Source organism: Oncorhynchus tshawytscha, linkage group LG04 (genome assembly GCF_018296145.1).
Source record: "Oncorhynchus tshawytscha isolate Ot180627B linkage group LG04, Otsh_v2.0, whole genome shotgun sequence".
In the NCBI taxonomy this organism is placed as follows: Eukaryota; Metazoa; Chordata; class Actinopteri; order Salmoniformes; family Salmonidae; genus Oncorhynchus; species Oncorhynchus tshawytscha.
The window spans coordinates 54,351,358-54,377,255 of record NC_056432.1 but is presented as its reverse complement, the minus strand read 5'-3'; the positions used below and the strand labels follow the sequence as shown (position 1 = coordinate 54,377,255).

At 43.5% G+C, this 25,898-nt stretch overlaps 1 protein-coding gene across 6 annotated transcripts in view; it reads left to right on the top strand.

Moving 5' to 3' along the window:
- The first annotated feature begins 1,187 nt into the window (after positions 1-1,187).
- LOC112249011 (diacylglycerol kinase zeta) overlaps positions 1,188-25,898 on the top strand; it is a 121,442-nt gene continuing 96,731 nt past the window's right edge. For 2 of the 6 annotated variants that reach the window (XM_024418580.2, XM_024418577.2), the window contains exons 1-2: positions 1,188-1,295; positions 1,396-1,693. In XM_024418580.2, the coding sequence (XP_024274348.1) occupies positions 1,434-1,693 (260 nt within the window). In that variant the 5' untranslated portion in view covers positions 1,188-1,295; positions 1,396-1,433. Of the gene's footprint in view, positions 1,306-1,395; positions 1,694-18,689; positions 18,986-23,657; positions 24,497-25,898 lie in introns of those variants that run through there. The other 4 variants (XM_024418578.2, XM_024418581.2, XM_024418579.2 and 1 more) reach the window with 4 other exon arrangements.

The window sequence follows — 25,898 nt, the reverse complement described above, 5'->3', positions numbered from 1 at the left end:
TCTCATGGCACTGTTTTGGTGTAGTTTTCCTTTGGGATCATTTGTGTTGGGCAGCTTCCTGTTTCCTAAGGAATTGCATTAACCAGCTCAACCAGTTTTACAGCCCTTTGTAAGGACGATTTGATAAATGGCTTAAAGTAGGTTATATTGTGTGTAGCATGCCGTGGTTGACTAACATAAGGTTACACAGGTTAATCATCACTCAGGCCTTTTCAAAGTATTGTTTGAGTTAGGCCACCACAGTGACGTAGTCTTCCTAATAAAAAAGCCAACGGCCAACTTTGAACATGCAATGGATCAATGTGGTAATATACCCAATTGAAGAAGAGTAGCCTATAGGCCTAATTGCATGTTTGGTTCACTGGAAAATAGAAAGTAGGTTGGAACAATTCCAGTTTAACCTCCAATCTTTTATTTGATTGGAAGTGTTTTTATTTTCTCAGAAAGAGTTTACAGAGATGCCGCCCGACACCCGTGAATGCAGAAGTTAGGGGAGAAACCAGTGTGTTGTGAACAACATAAGCATGAGCAACAATAGTGGAATCGGAGGTTTGCCTTCTAAGTCCCCCATTGAAACTGATGCAAACTGATACAAATATTTAAATCATGCCACAATTGTACTACATAATGCTAAGCAAGGTTGGAATGTTGTTACTTCAATTTAACGAAACACAATTATTCATTAATTTGACACCAAAAAAGTACAAATCTGTTGAAATCGCACTGTGGATGTAAAGACTCCAGGATTTCCTGGATGTAAAAATGTTTGACCAATTACAGTTTATGTGACAAACCAGCATAGCAAATGTAGAGAGTCTTGTACCATCTAAACTGCAGTGAAATATATTTTCAATAGCCAAAAATATTGTATTTTCAGCTGTTTGAAGCTGGTGTACAAAACAGAAAGTAAAAGCTGGAAGCATAGAAATAGAGCACATAGAACAGATCTACAGCTTCTTAGACTTGCTTTCAATGAGAATGGCAGATCTACCTACACACAGTTCTATGTGAATTTGGTCATGTCCATTATGAAAAAAAGATTGCAGTCAGAGTGCACTATAACTATAGTATGCTGCAAAAACTAACACCGTTTTTTTTACTGCAGTAATTTTGCAGTGTAACTGCAGTTACAGTGCTGTATAACTGCAGTTCAGCTGCAATACACTGCAGTTATTCTGCAAAAATAGGCGGGGTTTGATTTTGTAGCTGTGGTAACTAGCGACGACCCTGTAAACCTACAGGATTTCCTTCTTCTCGTGAATACTGGCGACTACAACCATATTCTGCCTAACAAAGTCAGTATCTGTAAGCATATTTGTCACATTACAAGACGAGTCATAGTTTTGCTTTTGACTTCCAGTGTTGGAAACAAGCTACTTTTTTTTTTTTTTTTAGGTTGCGGCGCTCCAGAGTTACTACACAGCACGGTGTCGATGGCTGAGGCACCGGATACCGGGGACCGTATAACCCGTATCGTCCATAGCTCTACGGATTCACCCACGGCGATAATGGTGCCACCAACCTTAGAAGAACTGGCTGAGGAGGAGGACGTTTTCCTGCCCGAAATGGTATCACCTTGTCCAGTCTTCAAGACGGGAGATTGTCCAGGAAAAGTGTCAACGCGGTTGGAAGGTGCGGGGGCATTGACAGCGGATACCTGCTTCCACACGATTAGGAAACAGGTATCATACAGGTAGTACATTTTGCATTTATCCCCACTTCCTATCCCAACCCCGCACGATATTTCATATAACTACTTCAACTGGCTACCCAAATGTCTGAAGTTTTCTCAATTGCAACTTGTGAAAGTAAACATCACCTGCAGCCGTCACTATCTCACCTGATAATGCACCCCTTAGTGTGGCAGCTACTGTAGCCTATTTGTAGGCAAGACAACATGTGTTCATGTGAGCTGACACTCCATTTCAATATGGTTCTTCATCAACTAGATAGGCCTACATTAAAGGTATCATTAGGCTACATTATCCACTATTAGCATCTTATAGCAAAAGCAATATCACATCTGTCATTTACCCTGATGGGTATCATTCTTACTAAAAGTACCTGCTGATGTCCTATGGAGTATAGTAAATACATGCTCATTCATGTCATGAATGGGGATATCAAGAAACATACTTCTGTGTCCTCCTCATCATAACATAGACCTCACCCCATTAATTGCTGAGCGATTAAATACCTATCCTGTTTATTAGAATCTGGGCTATTTCAGCTGGTTTGTAGTATTGTACATTTGGCTGGCTGCCAACAGGCTATTGACTGTTTCCTGACCCTGTATGTTGCAACTCAGTGTGCTGTGCAAGTGAATGACATGACAAAGCAAGCAACTTGTCTTTGGTCATGAGGCAGTGATTCACAGAATGACCTTTGACCATGACCCCTTACACATGACCCGTGGACATGTTTTCTTAAACATTCACACAGACATTACTACCACACTCTGTTACATTTTTACATGTTAGGCATTTAGCATACACTCTTTTCCAGAGCAATTTATAGTTAGTGCATTCATCTTAAAATAGCTAGGTGGGACAACCACATATCTCAGTCATCGTAAGTACATTTTCCCTCAATAGAGGTTGGGGGGGCAGGGTTGAGAGTGTTCGTTCACCAAAGCTAAACATAAAAAAATAGGATTTGGCTACAGTACAGGATTTTGACTGATATAGAGCATAAGCGCATAATCTGTCACTGTATAATATCCAGTAGACCACTTCATACAAAATATTTGGTTTGCAAATGAGACCCGGTAGTGTAGTTTTGCCTCCACAATCCCAACTGTTTGTAGTTTGATTGTAGAGGATGGCCAAATTGTCTGTGCCCCTGACTGACTCACATTCCATCTTTTTCATTTTATATAAGGATTTGAGGGACTCTTTTTCTGTGCAGGCTGTGTAGAGTGATGCGACTCTGGTCCCTGGGTGTTGGTTATTGAGAGTCTGTCACTGCCAGCGGATGCTGTGATGTGTTCGTGGCTCTTATGTAACGGAAGGAGAGCAGCAAGGGATCAGGAGTTTTTTTTCTCCCATTATAAGTAAGAGGCACTTACAAAAGGGGCTTAGTGAGCAGAGCCCTGGGCTGGCTGCATCCACTGGCTGACTGGCTGGTCCATAGAGGCCTGATGATGCTGGATGGTTAAGGCTGGCCTGGCAATGAGTGAGGCTGAGGCCATGTCAGTCTGGCTACATAAACACAGATCAGCCATCGCTTTCCTCGGTGTCTGTGACTAAGAGCGTCAATATAGCGACTCAAACAACAAGGCCTGCGGTAGTGATCTCATGTGTGATTCAGATGTTATCAGATTCAGACAGCAACTGCAGCAGGGGGACAGTTAAGGCGATAAGTTAATGCGGAATGTTATGTGCATCCATTCTAAGAAATGATGTGCCCCCCCTCAGTCTCCTATCAGGATGAGTATTCACCAAAGCTGTTGTATAATTGCATAGTAATGATAACTACCTTTTTGGTTTTGTTTTTGATTAAATTAGTATTGTAGATTTTGTGAAAAGCTGAAATTTGTGATACACAATGTACAGTGATCTCTGTTGTTTTGAATCTGTACTCCAGCACTTTGGATTTGAAATGATGCAAAGACTATGAGGTTAACGTGCAGACTGTCAGCTTTAATTTGAGGGTATTTTCTTCCATATTTGGTGAACCGTTTAGAAATTAAAGCACTTTTTGTACATAGTCCCCCCATTTTAGGGGACCAAAAGTATTGGGAGAAATTCACTTGTGTATTAAAGTAGTTAAAAGTTAAGTATTTGGTCCCATATTCATATCACTCAATGATTACATCAAGCTTGAGACTACACATTTGTTAGATACTTTTGCTGTTTGTTTTGGTTGTGTTTCAGATCATTTTGTGCCCAATAGAAATTAATGGTAAATAATGTGTTGTTTGATTTTGGAGTCACTTTTATTGTAAATAAGAATAGAATATGTTTCTACATTAATGTGGATGCTACCATGATTACGGATAAGTAATGAGAAAGTTAGACGCACAAATATCAAACCCCCAAGACACGCTAACTTCTCACCATTACAATAACAGGGGAGTTTAGCATTTTTGGGTGGGTATGATGTTCTAAATCAAATCAAATACAATTTTATTTGTCACTTGCGCCGAATAGTGAAATGCTTACTTGCAATCCCTTATCCAAAAATGCAGTTCAAGAAATAGAGTTAAGAAAATATTTACTAAATAAACTAAAGTAAAAAATAAAAAGTAACACAATAAAATGACATAACAATAACAAGTCAATGTGCGGGGGTACAGGTTAGTTGAGATAGTTTATACATTTGTATGTCTGTAATTTTCTCTCACATGAGCTCACTGTATTGCTCAACCTAAGGTGAATGATTTGTCACTAGGTCTGTCCTATTGTTATACTAACTAAGGGAAAAGCTTTCAATGCTGTCCAGATAGTGTTTCAGATTTATAACAGGGGTTGGAACCAGTTCAGGGAACAGATCTGAAAACCAGAAAATATTTTTTTTTAGAGGAACAGAATCAGAACTGAGAATGAAGTAATCTACACTGTTCCGGAACAGAACCATTATTTTTAAAAGCATGGGAACTGGTTAATAATGCTCTTTTATGTTCCTGGCATTTTTTCCCAGTCCCACAAAAAAACAAAAACACAACAAAGCGCCTATGCAAAGTCCTCACTCTGTTACTCGGAAGCATATTCTAGTGTCTACCTGCCAGCTGAAAATCTTTTCCAGTGCGTGTGTAGGCTATATACCTGCCCATTCCACTCCGAAGCATAGGCTACTGTAGCTTACTGATGATACAAGTGGGATTCAGAAATTAGAGAGATTTTTAGAGAAGAATGGATTAACTTATTTTAATTTAATAAAGTTATCACGTTTTACAGTAGATTTATTAACTACAAAAAGATAAGACGTGTTTTATTTTAATTCTAGTGCTGCTCTGCACACAAACGCTTGTTAGCTAGCTAGCTCTGGTCCAACGTTAAGCCAACTCTCGGAAGTTCAAAGACATTAAAAGTTCCTTCATAGAAGCCGCTCCTGCGTAGGTATAATTATGCCATAACAAGATGCCCAGTGCTCCAAGCCAAGTCACCTCCTCCACCCTCCTTTGTTCTCTCCCACAAGCAAAATGTCAGTTGCGTCTCGCACCCTATACTTGTCTGTCCAATGCATGTAATGAACTGTATAGCTTGGCCGCGCAATAGCATGGTGAAGTAATTTAATGTTGAGCCAAATGTCAAAATATATATATTTCAGAGATTTAGGAAGGAATGATATAAACCATAACTTTTTGGGGGGTCAGAACCTTTTCAGAACTTTATTTTGCTTGTCAGAACAGTGGAATGGAACAAATAAAAATTATGGTTCTGTTCAGAACGAAACGATTGGAAAATAATCTCAGTTCCAACCCCTGATTTATAGTAACAGTCCTGGTCTTTTGGACCGCCAGGCATTCCGCTGTCTGAATACTGAATTGTTATAGTTTGTTATTTGAAGCAGGCTCACAGACTCAGACAGGTGCATGTTCTTTGATCCAGCAGATTAAAACGGTGGGAAATCGAAAAGTTATCAAATGAACACATTAACAAATGGCAGCAAATTTGAAGTCCCAATTTCTCTCACAATCTTTATACTAGGATGAATTAGTCCTAGTTTTTAGGCCACCAGACAAATGGAAAGAAACCCATTTCATCTAAATGGGATTAACCTGGTAAATAAATGGTGCCATGCAGTGTAAGAAAGGGTAAAGGATGACTGAGAGGTTACAGGTTCATCCCTTCAATTTGAAACTAAATAGAGGGAACCTGTGGCATACAATATTGTCTGTTGGAGGAGAGCTTTGGTGATCTTACTGTATATGCAAATCAACTGTGCGGACTGTTTTGGATTTTTTTTGAGGAGAAAAGGGAGCAACAGATTAAGGTAGAGATTTCTAATTCCATTTCCTCGCAGAATGTTGTTTCTGGTGTTCAGGATAAGGTTGATCTTATCCTGTGCTTTAGATCAGATCACCAACACATCAAGCCTGTTCCACAAGTGGGTTGTAAACTCTACATCTGATGTAAAATGTGCTTTATGCCGTACAAAAACATTATACCTGTTGCACCAGCTGTTCTATGAGCTACGCCTGCGATTGTCTTCTTTCATGATATGCACAGACAGTAATATAAATCTATATTTTCAAAAGGGTGTGAGTTTCGTGTTCATATATCACAACCTCCGCAGGCTTTTTCGAGTGGCCTATGCGTGAGTCAATAGCAAAAGAATACGCTTGATTTATGCTACATTATAGCATGCCAAATGTGTCTGATTTAGATATTAACAAACTCATAGATGAGCTGCCACCGCCCACTAATTTGCCCAGCCAGAGATCAAATACCCTGACGGGGATTCAGTGAAACAAAATTGCATTAATTGATTGTCAGAAGTTCCTTGATTTCTGATAATCAATCAATGTGATTTTGTTTCAGTGAATCTCTGGCAGGAGATAGCCTAGGCTACTACCCGAGAGGAGCAAAATAATCCACCTGTTATGCTAGACTACATAACATGCTAGCAAAATGTTCTGATGACACTGCTAGACGAGCAAACTAGACGAAAGATTATCATCATGACCACTCACCTCAATTTGGCTAATGTTTCCCCAGCCTAATTGGAACCAAATATCAAAACAAAAAATCTGACATTGATTGATTTATCAAGATGTCCCCACCCTTGTCTCAAAGCAGAGCGATAACGCTGTCCCAATCATAACGGTGCTGAAATGATAGTTGACTCCACACGGATATTGCTTTAAACTTTTTAAAACGGTTGGATGACTTTGGGAGTTTCAATAAGCAGCAATATGATAAATGCCTGCAATGGCATTAGTCTACATTGTTTTCATCATTCTGTGACATTCATTCCCACAATAATTATTGATAGATCCACCCAGTTGTGGCTCAGAAAACATGCATCAGATGGTGGGTTTTGCGAAAGCGATGGGGCGTCCCTTGCAAAGTTTTTAGAGCTGCCACGAGGAAGGTAACAGCCTAGTAATGGGCACTGCCTAGCAACCATAATAATGAAGCATCCAATCTCGCGCACGTGCATTGCCTACGCCGGTCTTCAATCGACTAATCTTATTTTTGGTTGGTACAACAGGTATAAATTCTCATCCCGTAGCTACGCCCGACCTAACGTTTAAGAACAACTTTTTTTTTTTTACACCCAACTGGTGCAACCGGCCCTGCGGATGATTCAGGGATGAAAACCGATGCGATTGTTTAATCAGTGAGACCGATGATATATTGCATTCTGTGGAGACCTACGTAGATGATACGCATCCAATACCGGACCAGATCCATCCTTACTGAAATGAGCCAGCACCAGCTGTGCCTCCCTCTGTAAAGCCTGCACGACGACGTGCACCACACGTCCTATTGAAATGCATAATGACATTAAAGCCACCAGGCCTCTCAGAAAAATTGATAATACCCTTTGTACTCCTTTCCTGAGTCTTTGCATGTTATAAAGATGAAGGAAATTGTCATCCCTGTCATTGACATTGGGACACTCAGTGTTGACACCAAATCTAATTTGAAAGGCTGTATTGACACTGAACAAACAGACGAGGCTAATTTCAGCTCATTTAAGGTCCTCTGTCTCTGGGTCGTATGCCTATAAGGTAGGTCCTTACGGCTCTGTTGACACTCTCTGGTTAAGGTTGTTTGTGGTTTGATGGAGGGAGATGCAGGGCTACAGCCCCTTTAATGAAGGGAACAAACTGTCCCGTCTGGACGCCCCATCGACCCCTGACACTAATGGATGCTGATCGTAAAACCCTCCTCTCCAGAGAGTTACTTGTAATTACCCGCATTTTAAATCAAATCAAATGTATTTATAAAGCCCTTGTTACATCAGCTGATATCTCAAAGTGCTGTACAGAAACCCAGCCTTAAACCCCCAAACGGCAAGCAATGCAGGTGTAGATTTAGCAAATGACTTGTGATTTATTATGCTGCACACCATTACTAACATGGAACATTTCTATTTAAACAACAAAAGAACTTTGTCGGACAAATAGGTGTGGGCTAGACAGAGGTACGTATGTCACGTATCTCTGACCACGCCAGGTTTTTGTTCTCTGACCATGACTCTCTCACAACTCAATGCACAACACTGAAAGGTTCCGGTGGCCTACTTTACTCTGCCAGGGCTCTGAATTGTCTGATTCTACAAAGACTGCCCTGTCTGTGGGTGTCATTTATTATTTCTTACAGTCAAGTAATCTGGTTTTCCAAGGAAGTGTCTGCAGCCATAAAGGACCAGTTAACACGGTAATAATATTGAAGTATTTTCCTCTCTACAGAGGTTAAACAGGCCATTGTCTGTTCAAGCAGCTCAAAATCAATACCTGCTCTATGGCAGTGTTTCCCAACCCTGGTCCTCGAGCACCCCCAACAGTACACAGTTTCGTTGTAGCTCTTGACAAATACCTCATTCAACTCAATGAGGGCTTGATGATTTAGTTGACAAGTGGAATCAGGTATGCTTGTCCAGGGTTGGGAAACACTGCTCTGTGGAAACAAAAGCATCTCAACCTCATCATGAATGACTCAACTCAGGCCAGAGCTTTGTTTTCTGTGGACTAGATAGGTTGGTATGTGAGAGTATTCAGGCCAGCCGCTCCCAGACTTTACCTCATCAATGATATTTTAAATAATGCTTTATTATGTGTGGTTTAAAATGTCGGGCGGTTAAATTTGTATGCTTTTGTGTTGAATTCGCTGACGTATGAAGTCAAGGAGAGCAATGCTATGTGAAAATGAACACTCCACACAATTTGTTTAGATCTACCTCTTCTTCAGCAATCCTACCTGGATCTGGTGAATCCAATATCCCTTCTATCTCTTCCCATGGTCAAGTTTTCAAATAAAATACTGCAGTTTGAAATGCAATCAAGAACATTGGGAAACGGCAGCACTCCAAAAAGCTTTTACAAAACAGACAGAACGACGTCACCTCATTTCAACTTTTTTATTTTTGTCCGGGTGTAGACTCCTGCCTTTCCGCAGTTATGCCTTCATCAGATGCGTAATGGTTGCTCTGGTGAAGCCATGACTGCCGAAAACGCGTTTAGACTGCCTGGCCAAAGATGAAATGAGGTGACATCGTTTTCTCTCTTTCTTAAAAAAAAAAAAAAATTCGGAGTGCCTCCGTTGTTCTTGAACTTGGGATTTCATTTGAAGCCGTTGTCACATATGGCAGACCAACCAGCTAATAAAGGAAAATAATACTGCGCTCTCTGCAACAGCTGAGAAGGGCCACATCTCTCTCCACAGTTGTTGGATAATTATGTTTCCTCTCTCATCTTATGAGGACACATAGTTACCTTAACCAAGGAATTGAAGTGGGAGGAAATAATGATAGGGTACACAAAGACACCTGCACATGCACAGACAGAAACACGCACGCAGAAACACGCACGCAGAAACACGCACACTGAAACACACACGCACACGGAAAGAAAGTAACAGAAGAAAGAAAAAAGAGTGGATTCCTACAATTGAAAAGGAAATGACAGCTGACAATGAAAGGATGTCCGGTTGTCATGACGCGCCTAAGCAATCAATGCACCTTGCAATCTAATCCAATTGCATCTGTCATATGCACCTGATACAACAAGTGCAGACTTTACTGTGAAATGCTTACGTACGAGCCTTTCACCAACATTGCAGAGTAATTAAGTGGCTAAATTAAAAAAGGAAATAGTAACATAATAAAATAACAATAACGAGGCTATATACAAGCAGTATCAGTACCGAGTCAATGTGCGGGGGTTTGAGGGGGTACGAGGTAGAGGTAAATTATGTTAAATGTACATGTAGGTAGGGTTAAAAGTGACTAGGAAATCAGGATAGATAATAAACAGAGTAGCAGCATATGTGAAGAGGGTGAAAGTGTGTCTGGGTGAGAATTTGACAGGGTGCAAATAACGACAAGCAGAGGAAGAGACTGAGCAACTCAATTTGGACTCACTGACTGGCCTCTCATTTCCTGTGTTAACAGTGAGATATGTCTGAGCTGTAACACCAGCTGAGTTACAGCTCAGCTTCCTCAGGAAGAGAAACGGAGACTGAGAAATATCGAGGCAAAAGAAGACTAGAAGACTAAATGTATATGGACCACCAAAGTAGGCACTACCAATGGGCTTCAGAGTGGTATAAGGCTCACCAGAAGATAATGGTTGTGGGCGTTCGTTAATTGAGACAAACTGGTCTGCCAATGTGGCCTTCCATTTCCTTCTTGCTTCCTCTGCACCTTTCAATAGCTGCTAAGAGAGCATGTGCTGCCCTCTCCAACGCTTTACTGTTGAACAAAAAGGTGATGTGATGTTCAACATGGTTTATTTGTAATGTAAATAATGTGTGGGGGAAGTGTAGCGCTTCTCCATGGGGAATCAACATTCAAATGAACAAGAAAAATGTGATAGAGGGAGAGAGTGTGTTCTCTGATCATGTGGATTATGTTAAATGTTGTTATTGATGTTACCTGGCAACTGATAATTGACCGTTGACTGTTGGCACATCTCTGGCCGAAATTCGGCTCTGAATGTAGATGTAGTCTAGCAGCATTCAGTGCAGTACATCGCATCCAGTGCAGCAGTTATTCTATAGGTCTAGCTATGATAATGGTGCCGGAGGAGATGGCTGCCATTTTACGGTCCCCTAACCAATTGTGCTATTGTGTGGGTTTTTGTCGAGTTATTTGTAACTTATTTTGTACATAATTTTTCTGCCACCGTCTCTTATGACCGAAAAGAGCTTCTAGATATCAGGACAGCGATTACTCACCCTGTACTGGAGGAAGATTTTCTTTAACGAGTTGGACGCAAAGGATTTACTGACTCCAGACAACCGACAAGGCCCTCATCCCCGTCATTCGCAGTAGAAAGAGACAGAGATATCAGGGATGTATGTCTGGGTGCCTTGTAAGGATCCGACGGCGAGTGTGTAATCTGCCTTTATCATTGGTGCTATTGGCCAAAGTACAATCATTGGATAATAAAATAGACGAACTACAAGCATGTATATTTCCTACCAAAAGGACATTAAAAACTGTAATATCTTATGTTTCACCAAGTCGTGGCAGAACAACGACATGAATAACATACAGCTGTTGGGTTTTACCCTTTTCAGCAGGATAGAACAGCAGCCTCTGGTAAGACAAGGGGTGACGGTCTATGTATATTTGTAAACAACAGCTGATGCACCAAATTTTAGGAAGACTCTAGGTTTTGCTCGCCTGAGGTAGAGTATCTCATGATAAGCTCTAGACCACTCCATTTACCAAGAGTTTTCATCTATATTCTTTGTAGCTGTCTATTTACCACCACAAACCAATGCTGGCACTAAGACCGCACTCAATGAGCTCTATAAGCAAACAGGAAAACGCTTATCCAGAGGCGGCGTTCCTAGTGGCCGGGGACTTTATTGCAGGGAAACATAAATCAGTTTTACCGAATTTCTATTAGCATGTGAAATGTGCAACCAGAGGGGGAAAAAATCTAGACCACCTTTACTCCACACACAGAGACACGTACAAAGCTCTCCCTCACCCTATATTTGGCAAATCTGACCATAATTCTATCCTCCTGATTCCTGCTTACAAGCAAAAACTAAAGCAGGAAGCACCAGTGACTCGGTCAATAAAAAAGTGGTCAGATGAAGCAGATGCTAAGCTACAGGACTGTTTTCCGGCATTCTTCCGATGGCATTGAGGAGTACACCACATCAGTCACTGGCTTCATCAATAAGTGCATCGATGACGTTGTCCCCACAGTGACTGTACATACATACTCCAACCAGAAGCCATGGATTACAGGCAACATTCGCTCTGAGCTAAAGGGTAGAGCTGCCGCTTTCAAGGAGTGGGACTCTAACCCGGAAGTTTATGTGAAATCCTGCTATGCCCTCCGACAAACCATCAAACAGGCAAAGCGTCAATACAGGACTCATACTACACTGTCTCTGATGCTCATTGGATGTGGCAGGGCTTGCAAACTTTTACAGACCACAAACGGAAGCACAGCCGCGAGCTGCCCAGTGACACGAGCCTACCAGACGAGCTAAATGACTTCTATTCTCGTTTCGAGGAAAGTAACACTGAAACATGCATGAGAGCATCAGCTGTTCCAGACAACTGTGTGATCACGTTCTTTGTAGCCGATGTGAGTAAGACCTTTAAACAGGTAAACATTCACAAGGCCGCAGGGCCAGACGGATTACCTGGACATGTACTCTGAGCATGCGCTGACCAACTGGCAAGTGTCTTCACCGACTGTTTCAACTTCTCCCTGTCCGAGTCTGTAATACCAACATGTTTCAAGCACACCACCATAGTCCCTGTGCCCAAGAACACTAAGGTAACCTGCCTAAATGACTACCGACCCGTAGCACCGAAGTCTGTAGCCATGAAGTGCTTTGAAAGGCTGGTCATGGCTCACATCAACACCATTATCCCAGAAACCCTAGACCAACTCCAATTTGCATACCGCTCCAACAGATCCACAGATGATGCAATCTCTACTGCACTCCACACTGCCCTTTCCCACCTAGATAAAAGGAACATCTATGTGAGAATGCTATTCATTGACTACAGCTCAGCGTTCAACATCATAGTGCCCTCAAAGCTCATCACTAAGGTAAGGATCCTGGGACTCCCTCTGCATTTGGGAAAACTTTAATATCACACCTAATGGTCTCAAGCCCCTGTCCTAAAGATACCTGCTGGCCAACTGTGTATAAGAACATGTCAGTTATACTGTATGACCACCCTATCCTATGCTGCCTGAAATGAAACCAGAAGGGAAGGGAAAGGAAGGAAGGAAAGAAAGAGCACACTCTCCAACTCCACTGCTGAGTGGGCTTCAGTTTCGACGGCACAACTCATTTGGATAGGTGAGCGGAGAGAGGAAAAAAGGCCTAGCTGCTGAAGGGTGCCCACACACAGAACACCCATTCTTGGCAGAGGTCCAGGTTTACCTTGAGGGGATGTTTTTGTATTGTCAGTACAGTGATTACACTACGGAGAAATAATCTCAGAACAACTGACTTTAGTGGAACAGCCACAGTATCTTTCTCTGCTCTCAGGATTAGACTACAGTGAATTAAATGAAGCGTTGTCCTAGCAAGTTTACCATGTTTTTCTACCAATGAACCTGATTTTTCTGGGCATCCGTCTCAGTTCTGTTCTAATGGCAGATGAATCACAGGCGGCTGCTGTAACTGCGCTGAAGCGCTGTCTTATGGGGGTTATTGACTGTGTTTAGGACAAGTCTTAATCGTTGTAAGAACCCCAAGGAATATGTGGGAATGTAGCAGCACATCCAGATCTACAACCTCCAAGCTTTATACTGGTTCTGTAGGTTTGGCTGGTTGAGAGCGGTTGAGGAAACTTAAAAGATTTGGAACATGAAGCGTTGACTTAAGTTTGAGACCGTTTCACTCTTCAAACAGAAATCGGTCGTTGTCTCGTTTCCCCTCCTCCACGAGGGGATCAATAAAGGATGAATCCATCTGTTTTTACAAGTTCTCTTTTATAGTATTTTTTTTCTTCTGCAGGACTAGGAAGCTCTGCGTTGTTCTAGGAAAATGTCCTTTCTATGTGAAGCTTTGACATTATGTGCCCAGGTAGGAAGCAGCTGTGGTTCGGCTCCTCATTAGAAAGTCTCAGGGATATTGTGCCGTATTACTCCGACTCGGCAGATTTCTCTACTGCCATAGTTTCATTGCGTATCCCACCCAGTTCCTTATTCTGTATAATGTTCTTTCAGCTGCCGTACAGTATACTTACCCACCACTTGTAATGTACCACTTTATTTAAGACTGGCACCTGTGGTGTTCAGTAAGGTGCTGTGTCTCTCTGGTCCCCTCTGCCACTGAAGAAGTTGTCACATAACAGTAAGTGTTGGACTCAGTGGGAGGTTAATGTGCCGCTGGGTCAGATCGCTGGCCTTCGATCAGGACCCAGCTTGCAGGGGCCCCAGGACGCTGAGATGCCTGCTGAGACTGAGTCAGGCTGACAGGCAAAAGCAATTGCCAATCTGAGAGACGGAAGTCTGCCTCAGACAAAGCGGATGGTTTATTCGTGACCTTGGAGATGAGGGTGTGACAGGAAGATCATTGAAAAGGAATAGTTGCGGCGCTCGCTCACCATTAAAAACGCACTTAAAAAAAACAAACATGTAAGCATCTATTAAAAGCTTGACATTTCGGCTTTCACCAATGACCTTCACAGGTGACAGAAAAAGACACTTTCTAATAGGAGAGGTGTGTTAGACCAAAATAATGGAGGCTACACACGGCCATGTTTTAGGGCTATGCGTTATTTTCTTCCATGAACTATGTTGGAAATTGCTGGTCCTTTTGGTGATGGTCTGATTATCAGATTTGTTCAGCTCACAAGTCTGCTGCTTGTTCTGCTTCAGCAGGTCATTGTAACTTGGCTGCAACTGGAATGTAATGAGCTAGGCCTATTGAAAGATTTGGGTATGGCAGAGTGTAGTTTATTTCTTGCTGATTGGAATAGTACAAGAGAGCTCGGAGTGTTCTAATATGGAACATTGATTAGCAGCATGACCTTCGTATTCAACAAAATATGGGACATTTTTATACAAGATCCTTTCGGAAACAAGATGACACATATGTAGGGTCTTATTCTATCATAAAATTGGTGACCATGGGTGGAGATGATATACAATCCCCTCTAGTGGATATTGTTTGAAATACATGACATATCCTGAAGTGGCCCTGAAGTGTTAATTTGTTGAGTGACAATGGTCACCTGTGCTTTTAAACCAGACATGCACTGTGCATCTAAAATGAGTAGGTTGTAAGTACTTCAAGGCCTTATCTTTTTTTTTCAGACTAAATGAATCTGTGTATAAATGCACAGGGCCAACAATGAGAGAGAGGGACAGGTAGACATGGAGTGGGTTAGAAAGGGGAGGAAGAGTGATTCTCTTTCATCAGGAGAACATAAGAGACTGAGAGCAGAACCCTTTGGTCGGCTGAAATTGGCCAAATAGAGATGAATGTCTAGGCCAAAACGCACGTGTGTCATGTCTAGCTAACCAAAGAGACTGTACAGAGAAATAGAATGTAGAGCCATCCTGCAGGACAGGCATCACTCCACCTTCCCTGGCCATCTACTCTCATCTTTGATCATCTACGTGTGTGTGTGTGTGTGTGTGTGTGTGTGTGTGTGTGTGTGTGTGTGTGTGTGTGTGTGTGTGTGTGTGTGTGTGTGTGTGTGTGTGTGTGTGTGTGTGTGTGTGTGTGTGTGTGTGTGTGTGTGTGTGTGTGCTGGATGCACTAATTCAGTAAATTCGCAATGTTGGTGGATTTTCTTTCACCCGTAATACACTTGATCAAAGGGATTCATTACACGTGATATCTACCACCATGTACATGTCTGCATTCCTTGCCGGTGTTAAAATCAGCCTGGTGGCAGTGTGAGTCTGAACTTTGCCTCCCACGCACTGCCGCATCAACCCAAAGAGAAGTTAGCTCTGTACTGTACTAAAAGCAGAACCATACAGCCACTCAACTAAAACAGAACACCGTGTCTCGTCTTGAGAGGTTTGATAAACAGCTAAAAGTGGCACATGGCAGAATGTCAGTTCACATACAAGCGAGCCTGATGTGACTCTAAGGCCAGTGACTCAACAACAAATAATCAATCCATTTCTAAACCCCTCTGGCAGTAGGGCTTGAATGCACAGCACCGTACAGTCAGAGAGGGAGTCAGAGAGTTCAGACTGTTATTTCTTTTCAGGGGTCTGAGTGGCACTTGGCTCAATGCAGCTATCTCTTTGTCGTCTATGTGACTGCTAACCAATCTCATGGTTCCTCACTTTGACCTCCTATCGAATTCAGTCAGCGTTTCTCAAGAAGCCGGCATATAAATATCCTGCAGCCCTGAGCTTCACACACTTAAACAGCTCTGACACTTCAGTTGAAGTGGCATAAGGTCTTTCGTAACACATCGCCATGCAACATTTCTGATGGTAACGTCTGGTGGTAGAAAGCTCCAAGAATAAGGGATTAGGTCAGTTGCTATGCCATGGACAACTACACGTTACGAACAGCTACTGTGCAGCTTTCATGCTGACAATAGCGTGTGACAGACCGTCTATAATATACACTGAACAAAAGTATAAAAACGCAACATGTGAAGTGGTGATCCAATGTTTAATGAGCTGAAATATAAGGTCCCTTATTTCTCCCCAAAAAATGTTGCACACATTTTGATTACATCCCTATTAGTGAGCGTTCCTACTTTGCCAAGATCCACCTGACAGGTGTGGCATATCAAGAAGCTGATTAAACAGCACAATCACTACACAGGTTCACCTTGTGCTGGGGACAATAAAAGGCCACTCTACAATGCCACAGATGTTTTGAGGGAGTGTGCAATTGGCATGCTGACGGCAGGAATATACACCAGAGCTGTTGCCAGAGAATTGAATGTTCATTTCTCTACCAATGTTGTTTTCCAGAATTTGGCAATACGTACAACCAGCCTCTCAACTAGCCTCACAACCACAGACCACGTGTAACCATGCCATCCCAGGAACTCCACATTCGGCTTCTTCACCTGTGGGATTGTCTGAGACCAGCCACCCGGACAGCTGATGAACTGTCAGAAACCGTCTCCGGGAAGCTCCTCTGTGTGCTCGTTGTCCTCACCAGGATCTTGACCTGACTGCAGTTCAGCGTCGTAACCAACTTCTTCAGTGGGCAAAATCTCACCTTCGATGGCCACTGGCACGTTAAAGAAGGGTGTTCTTCACGGATGAATCCCGGTTTCAACTGGACAGGGAAGATGGCAGACAGCGTGTATGGCGTCGTGTGGGGGAGCGGTTTGCTGATGTCAACGTTGTGAACAGAGTGCCGCATGGTGGCAGTGGGGTTATTGTATGGGCAGGCATAAGCTACGGACAACGAACACAATTGCATTTTATCGATGGCAATTTGAATGGACCGAGATGCCGTAATGAGATTCTGAGGCCCATTGTCATGATATTCCAGCGCTGCCATCACCTCAGCACGATGATACACGGTCCCATGTCGCAAGAATCTGTACACAATTCCTGTAAGCTGAAAAAGTCCCAGTTATTGCTTGGCCTGCATATTCACCAGACATGTCACCCATTGACCATGTTGGGATACTCTGGATCGACGTGAATGACAGCGTGTTCCAGTTCCCGCCAATATCCAGCAACTTCGCACAGCCATTGAAGAGGAGTGGGACAATAATCCACAGACCACAATCAACAGCCTGATCAACTTTATACAAAGGAGATGTGTCGCGCTGCATGAGTGCAAATGGTGGTCACACCAGATACTGACTGGCTTTCTGATCCACGCCCCTACCTTTTTTTTAAGGTATCTCTGACTAACAGATTCATATCTGTATTCCCAGTCATGTGAAGTCCATAGATTAGGGCACTAATGAATTCATTTCAATTGATTGATTCCCTTATATGAACTGTAACTCTGTAAAATCTTTGAAATTGTTGCATGTTATGTTTTTATATTTTTGTTTAGTGTAGCTATACCCCCAATCGTTCAAAACCCAGAGGCAAACTACTCTTTTCGTCTCAACCGCTTTAAGCGGACATTGGATGTTACTCGCACGGATCGATGACCTCGATGACCTCGACGGATCGATGACCTAAGTGGCATTCACTTGACTACATAAAACAAATATATTTCAAATGTCCACCGCGGGCTACTGTTAACCTGCTGGCCGGGTGACGGATCTCGTCTGGTGGGCGTATTTGGCTCAGGCCTGATCTATATGATGAGAAGGGACAGGGACAGCCTGATGCCTTAACTCTGATGTCAGACTGAAGAGATAAGAGACCAGATGGTCCCCATGACAGATGTCGGTCTTCATTTTTTCTCTTTCTATATTCTGCATGTCCTCTCCGTCTGTGTCTGCCACTCACACGTCCTCCTTTTCTATTTCGATCTTTTCTGTTTGTCTGTCTCTGTCCATCTCGCACTCACATACTCTTATTCCCGCTGTCTTTTACAGCAATCCCTTTTCACGTGTAAGGTTGTGCAGTAGCCCGGTCTGCTCTGCTCCTCGCCTTTCTGCTCACACAGCGCTACACTATCAGCCAGGAATGCAAGCAAAATCGAGGAGGCTTGGAGACAAACGGAGACATCTCTCCTCAGTCCTCTCGCTTCCAACTGTTTATTGTTGTAGTACAGCAATAAGTGAAATTCAACTGAACTTGTCTGCCCGTTAGCTTTTACAATTGCGATACTGTCCAATCCGTGAAGGTCAAATGTCTAGGCATACTGTAACTCCGTAGATATGACAGGTAGTGTAGGATTCAAGGCCTTACTTTTTATTGCTACATGCCGTAGAATGTTTCTCATTGCCCTCCCCATCAACTATCAAAGATAAACATTGGGGGTAGGGGGAATCTCCTCCAGCTGTCTAAAAATAGACCGTTTTATTTTTAGCCAGTTTTTAACATTCTCTCTGTTTTTTTCTTCCCCTCTCGCTCACTTTCTCCTCCCCCTCTCTCTCTCTCTCTCTCTTTCTTTCTTCCCCCCTCTCAATCTCTCACACTCACTGGCTTATGTCACAAGCCATGAGGAAGTCATGAAACAGGAAGTGAGCAGAAGTGGACGGGGGGAAGAGAGAAATAAGATAGTCCTGAGAGACCGACAGACAGACCGCACAGTTGTCAGCACAGTTGTCAGTTGGACTGGAGCTCTGTAACTCGTTGCCAGGTTTGTGTTGTGGGACTGACAGGCTGAGACAGGAATGCTAGACAGGACAAGGAAGACTGCTCTTTGGTGAGCCACCACAAAGGAAGCCAGAGAGGGGACAAAGGACTGGATATGTGGGGTCACCGGGGGAAGTGGGACGTCCCTCCAACCCCTCCGCTTGTCCCCACTCACAGGTAGTGGTGTGTGCTCTTTACTTCTCTTGGTATTTTGGTCACAAACCACTAATGGCTAGAACGTGGTGTGAAACCTAGACTATGGAAACATTTCGCTATATTCTTGGTTTGATTTGTTCCATTGGACTTTCAGTTTAGTATGTCTACGAGTATACTACTTAAAGTTTTACTTGGGTTATAGATGCTGAACACTAAGATGGTGTTTATTTTCTGTGTTGCGTCAAACTTAGAAATGTAGTTTTGGTGTGTCCACTTATAAAGATCTTGGCCATCGACCAGTATGGGATTCATTTATGAAATAAAACAGAGCTGTATAACGTTCTAGAAAGTTGTCCATTAGCCAGCAAATTTGACTGGGATGAACCCGGGTGAAGGCTAAATGTCATGAGATGCTGAAGTTGTGCTGTTTCAGGATGATGCTGCTTCTATGACAGTGGGCAATAGTCAAGGTCTGGATATTTGTCTTGTTCTGGAAGAATTAGCATTTTTTAGTTCTCATTTCTGCCACATCTGATATATGCAACATCTGACTTCTGCTCATTTGAATTGGATGCACAATTCTCTATAAAAAGAAAAGATGTATATCGTAACATTCACTCTTTTTTTGGTTATATTATCCCCATTTTGTCTGAAGGCTTTTCACTCATCAAACAATGTATCCACATGATATTTACTTAGTACAGGAGTGTGGGTCATTGATTCACCCCTGGGGGGGTGATAATTCCGTTGCACCACATACCCACAGGGTGGCGCCCTAAACCTCTACTTGTTTTGTACCGTATCTCCATCTGCTTATCCGTCTGTCTCACTGTCTGGGTTTCTGTTTAGTCACACAGTCATCCATCATCCGTGCTATGACTGCTGTTCTCTTCACTGTATGTCCTTCTGCCTCAAATATTGTGTTCCGTAACTAGAGGCAATATAGAGGGAATTCACTATTTTATACAGTAGGCCTATAGTGTGAAGCTTTCTCTGTCTGTGCCTATTCCTTTCTTGGAATAGAAGTTCCTATTCTCTTTGAGCTGTTGTGGGTCCTCTACTTTTGACAGTTGAAACCATGCTGTGTGTTGCTGTTTGGATGCTTCTCCCACATGTAACACAGCTGAGGGGTATACTAAGAAGGAAGATCAATGAGTTAGCCAACTAACTTCGATAAACAGCCAGAAATAACTACAACTACTACAAGAAATAAGCTAAACATAGAAATGCATTTTTGGTTGTTAAGTCAATCAGACCATGTCCATTTCAAGCTTGTCTCTCTGAAAAATAAAAAAGTTATTTCCAAATATTTAGGCAAGTTAGCTAGTTGATCCTGCTTTGTAGTATACCCCTCTGAGGGAAAGAAATAGGACCAAAACAGAAGCGAATGGAAGAATAGCAGGAAGCACCTTGCCGTTCGCGGTTCAGTCGTGAAGTGAGTACAACTCCCCCGCTGGTGACATCACTTCCTTCCTGTCAAGGTAGTAGAAAGTGACAACAGGACAGCTAGAGGGGCCATGCTGCTGCTAGTGCCCTAAGCTGCCCAGGAATGTGGAATTTTCAGATAGACCTAAAAAATAGAGGCCTGCCAATCCCGGTCATGCTTATCTATTTACTTGTTGACAGATCAGCCACTTTGCTGTCTGTGGACTCTGCACCCCTTGTATTTACTGTATGGCCACAATGTTGTAGCCATGCGGTGGCCTGATGACTGTTTCAAGTGGGAAATACTGATTTTATTCAATCTGCACAGTAAAGGTTGTCTGCTCAGTGCTCAGTATGAGGCCTTCTCCCTCAACCCCACAGGTCCTGGTGCTCCCCAATAATCTGCTTCTCTACATTCCGCTGTTCCTCCTCACCTATAGAGTCCTGTCCCAGTCTACCTCTACCTCTCTACTACCCCTCCAATGCTCCCCCTCTCCCCCTGGGATATACTAGCCTCTGCATGAATTGCAGCTCTGTTTGGTCCCTTCTCCCAGTCCCAACCACTAATAGATCTCTCCAGCTTGTAGTCCTAAAAAAACGGAAATGAGTTGGCATTTTCTACCTCTGGTTCGTTGGCCATTCCTATGGGGGAAATGAATTCGGGAAAGAATGGGTTTTTGGGATGAACACCGAAAATAAGGTCTGAGGTTATGAGACGTCAGTTAACAGGATCTTTTTATGAATTATGAAGCCTTTATGTGCTTGTTTTGATTACTTAAATTCTTAAAAATTCACAAAAAAGTGACGTTAGCTGATTAAGATTATCTCCCAGAACAGAATGTATAATATGTTTTAAGCCTGTCTTAACCACAGACCTTATTTTCTGCGTTTTATCCAAAAACCCTACAAAAATCCTATTAATTTCCCCCTAGTCTTTGGCCAACGAGCCATGATGGAGTAAGCCTCTATTATTGCCTATAAAAACACGGCATTTACTAATGCTCTCATTGGTCAGCTAATCTAATGACCAACCAACCACATCTACTGAGATCCCAATCACAGATCCTTCTATAATCTAAAGGACTGCTGTCTCGTAGTTCGATAAGATTTTACCAGTGATGCTCTGGAGCAGGTTTTCATGTCCAATTGAATTTACCGCAGGTGGACTCCAAGTTATAGAACCTTCTCAAGGATGATCAGTGGAAACAGGATGCACCTGAGCTCAATTTCGAGTCTCACAGCAAAGGGTCTGAATACTTATGTAAATAATAATATTTCTGTTTATTTTTAATAAATTGACAAAAATGTCAAAACCTTTTTTCACTTTTGTCATTTATGGGATATTGTGTGTAGATTGAGGAAAAAATGTATTTAATACATTTTAATCCTTTCCGAATGCACTGTCATAAAATATCGACCAACTATAAAATATTGCAGTGATATTGACCTACGGTGATGTTTGTTATAAAGAGATTGCAACACGGACAGAAGACACTTGCTTTTTGAATCACAGGGGATGAAAGGTCTCTCCACAGAAACAGCCCACCCCCATAATGTAATTGGGGCGTGACATGATCCCAGATAGGAAGGCACTCCAGAACCCCATATCCTGGACCTAACGCTTCCTAATTGATCCTGTTAACTGCAGTGTGGTCCATTAGGCTGAGACTGTGCCTGGTGTGACCAGTGCTGGGGGGGGTTGCTGCTTATCAGTGAGGTTCCTCTTCTCCAGCTCTCAATGGCGTGACTCGCATTGACACAAAAACTCTCAATTGCACATGTAGTAACATATGTGCAGTGGTAACATCAACCGTGGTCTTGCTTGGTAGCCTATGTCTGGCTTAGTGACGTGGTAGTTGCTTGAGGCTCTTGTAGGAATTGTGTATCTTTCCTCACTGTTGTTTTGTGACTAATAGGTCGTCTGGTGGACTAACTGGAGTCCTGTATCCAGCCCTGTCTGTGTGATGCTCCCATCTCTCTTCCTCCTCGTGGCCTGATGCATTATTGATGCAGAGGGCGCTCTAAAAACCTGGTGATTGATTCGCTTGATTAGAAAGGGGAGCAGGATGAGGAGCTAACAACTGGTTTGTGACGTGGCATTTGGTGTGGATTTGATCCCCAAGTATGAAGCCGCACATACACCTTTTAGCGATGGCGAGTCTGCTGAAAACCTTATTTCTAACATGGTTTATTTGAAAGATATTCCCATTTGAGGACAACTATTTTCTGCCCAGCAGACACCGAGGAGCCTGTTTTAGGGATCCTCTGATGGCGTCAGTCCAGGGTCTCCTTCGCCTGATCATTTAGGTGACTCATATCCATACATGATGGTGGGTGGACACTTTCCTCCGGTTATCTCAATCTGATGCTAATGTAATAGAGGCGGAAAATCACTATTTGTGTGTAAGACAAAGAGCGAGAGAGAGAGAGTCTGTATTACTTTTTGACCATAGATGAGATAAAGATAAGACAATAAATGTGTCGGGGAGGGGGGGAGAAGAGAGGACTCCCCAGCTGAGGCTGTTACTTCATAGACGCCACGGTTGACATTTTCTAATTAGACAGAGTAAAGTTTGTGCTATCAGTTATCAGCTGACTAGGGGGCATGGATAAATGAACAGCTGAACCCAGCAGTGTTGACGCATTGCACTCTATAGTGTGCGTTTTAAGCCATACCAAGTGGATGGCGTGGGCTTTCTATCCGTCTTTATGTAATGTTTGAGTAGGCTGGCAACTGAACATGCTGCAGTTCTTGGTGCCAAAGCTGGAAACTCTTATCCACACAGAGAAAAAGTGAGCAATCGACTGGATCAACAAATGGAACATAGACATCACACACACACACACACACACGCTCCCCGTCCATCTAGATTCTCTCCACATCTGTCTCTCTCTGATATTTTTGTGAGTGAAGCGGAGCAACTTGGCGACTGAGCGAGAACAAGCAGGCTGGCTGTGTCAGTGGGAAGTGTCTAGCACAATACTCACTCTTCCACACTGACAGGCAAGCAGTGACAGGGAGTTTGTCGTACTCCCACACCACACAGGGCTTATGGTGGAGTGTTCTGGGCTTTCCTCCTTCTCCCCCTCCTTGTCCCTGTCTCTCATGTATTTCTAATGAACCACCAGTGGAGGGGAGAGGGGGAGAAAGAGAGAGAGCAGCGAGTGGAGAGTACAAGCTACACACTGAAAGACAGGAAAAACAAGCAGGCAGCTGAATAGGCACCTAATCTTGGGGTCCTATGAGTGCCTCTTCTGGATTTGACACTTCCTGGACTGTTGCAGTCCTGAGAGAGGGAGCTGTGTGAGTGCATAATTGAGCGTGAGCAGCAGGGAGAGCAGTACGGACAGCAGAGGGATCAGGGAAACGGAAGACAGAGGTTCTCAAAGGAGGGGGGATGTGAAGTGAGAGAAGGAGCAGAGGAGAGGGGAGAAAAAAGGAATGAAGGAAACAACAAATCCTAAGAAGCAACCTCTGCTTGAAGCCAATGGATCAAGGACTCCGGGATTGAAATCTGCAGCAGGACGTGTGCTGGTGGAAGTGTGCTGTTGGAACTTGAGGGAAAGAGAAGGGGAGCAACAGAGGGGAGAGACAAAGAATAATACAGGACATGGCTCAAAGGATTACCTCTCTCTCCGGCAGAATGGGACGCTTACTCCACATGGAGGCTAATCAGGACCTGGGAGCCTGAGCATCTCTCTCTGACTTTTCTCTTCTCTGTTATCTTGTTTGGTCTAAGGAAGGTGGGAGTGACTGAGGTAAGCCCGGTAGAGAATTACTGTTGTTGCCATTTTTGCTGCGGCTACGGCCATGTGGACGTTGTGACTCCTGGAGCACTTTGAGCCCCTACTCTGGAGTGGACCTGCGTTAGTGGCTGACGGAGAGACTGCCATGGAGCCACCGTGTGACCAGGGGGCAGGGCCTGGCCTGACTGGGTCCGACTCAAACCCGGGCTCCCTGTGGGACGGACAGAATGCCGTCACGGCCACCTCCGCCTCCTCTTCCAACTCAGACCTGCCCTCCTCCCTCTTACCTGACGAGGAGCACCCGGACGCGGGCCGAAGGCCAAGCAAACCTTTCACTGGCCTCAAACTGTTCGGCAGGAGGTAAGACACAGACCAATGTCTCACTAAGCCACTGAAGTGCGTTGATCACAATGCTGTGGAGCCTGTAAATGTTCAGTGGCCGATTTTTGATTCCTGGATGCTTACTTAGTAGCAGCACCAACAGGTATGAGTTTCCAGCACATACCAATAATGACTGGGCTGTGTGTGAGCGGGTTAGTTTCCATGCAGTTGTCCCTCTCAGGCAGCTGTAGTACAGGTATCTGCGTTAGGTATGTATGGTGTGTATTGTATTATATGTATGTATGTATGTATGTATGTATGTATGTATGTATGTATGTATGTATGTATGTATGTATGTATGTATGTATGTATGTATGTATGTAGTGGTTACTATATGGGGATTGATCTATGTCTTTAGAACAGAGCCTCTGTCTATACAGTACAGCCTGGTCTGCTTTTGGTCTGACCTTGATGTACGGTCCGCACACGAATCAAAGACTAGTTTGTTGTTTCCAACCCTTGCATACCCTGTCGCTGAGTGTTGCAACGTAACACCATGGCATAAATGAAGCACTCGTGTTTCATTATGCAGTATTGCTAGTCGGCGAAACACTACCTGGGTAGGCTACAGCATGGGATGCACTTTGCCCGAACTAGCTTCGAAGGAGTGAGGACATGTAGGAGGTAAAGACTGCTGAGATTAACAGTCAAGGATTGATTTAGTAAGAGTGAGTGAGTGTTTCCATGGCCAGTGGAAGAGTCGAGGCTTGATTAGGAAACTCTGATCATCTCCTCTGCTCTCTGAGAGGGCGTAAGACTCATTCTCATCATAGCAACATAACGGTCACACAGTGGTGTCACAGTGTGTCCCCATGGTCATGACACACCGAAGAGACCACGCCAATGTCAAATCCCAGAATTCCCCCTACTGTCATGCACATCTAGCTCTGGTATGCTGTCCCCTGTCCTTCCGAATTAGATCCCCTAATAGCGCGGAGATAGAGCAAACCTGCCAATTATTTTTTCGGCTTGTAACCCACAGGTGGCTACGGCCAGTGAGACTTCGAAGCCTTGCACCCTCCGAGCAGAACAGGACGAGAATGTTACATGTCTCTCTCCCCGAGAGGTTATTTTTAAACCTAATTAGCTGCTCTGTTTCCCTCCTGCCTTCCCTGAAACCCTTCAAAGCACAAAACACAAGATGAAAAGATGAAGGCTTTCCAGAGATGAAGTTCGGGCTAATCTGAGCCAGGGCGCTGAGACCCGTGTGATGGAGTTTAGATGTGTGTGTGTGTGTGTGTGTTGTTCCGCTGAGACCTGGGGTCCACAGACTGTTGGCTGGTGATTACACAGGGAGATGTGACTCAGATCAATCAGTCACAATGGCACTTACCACAGCACCGTCCTCGCCAACCGAGTCACCGCTGAGTTCATCTTAGCG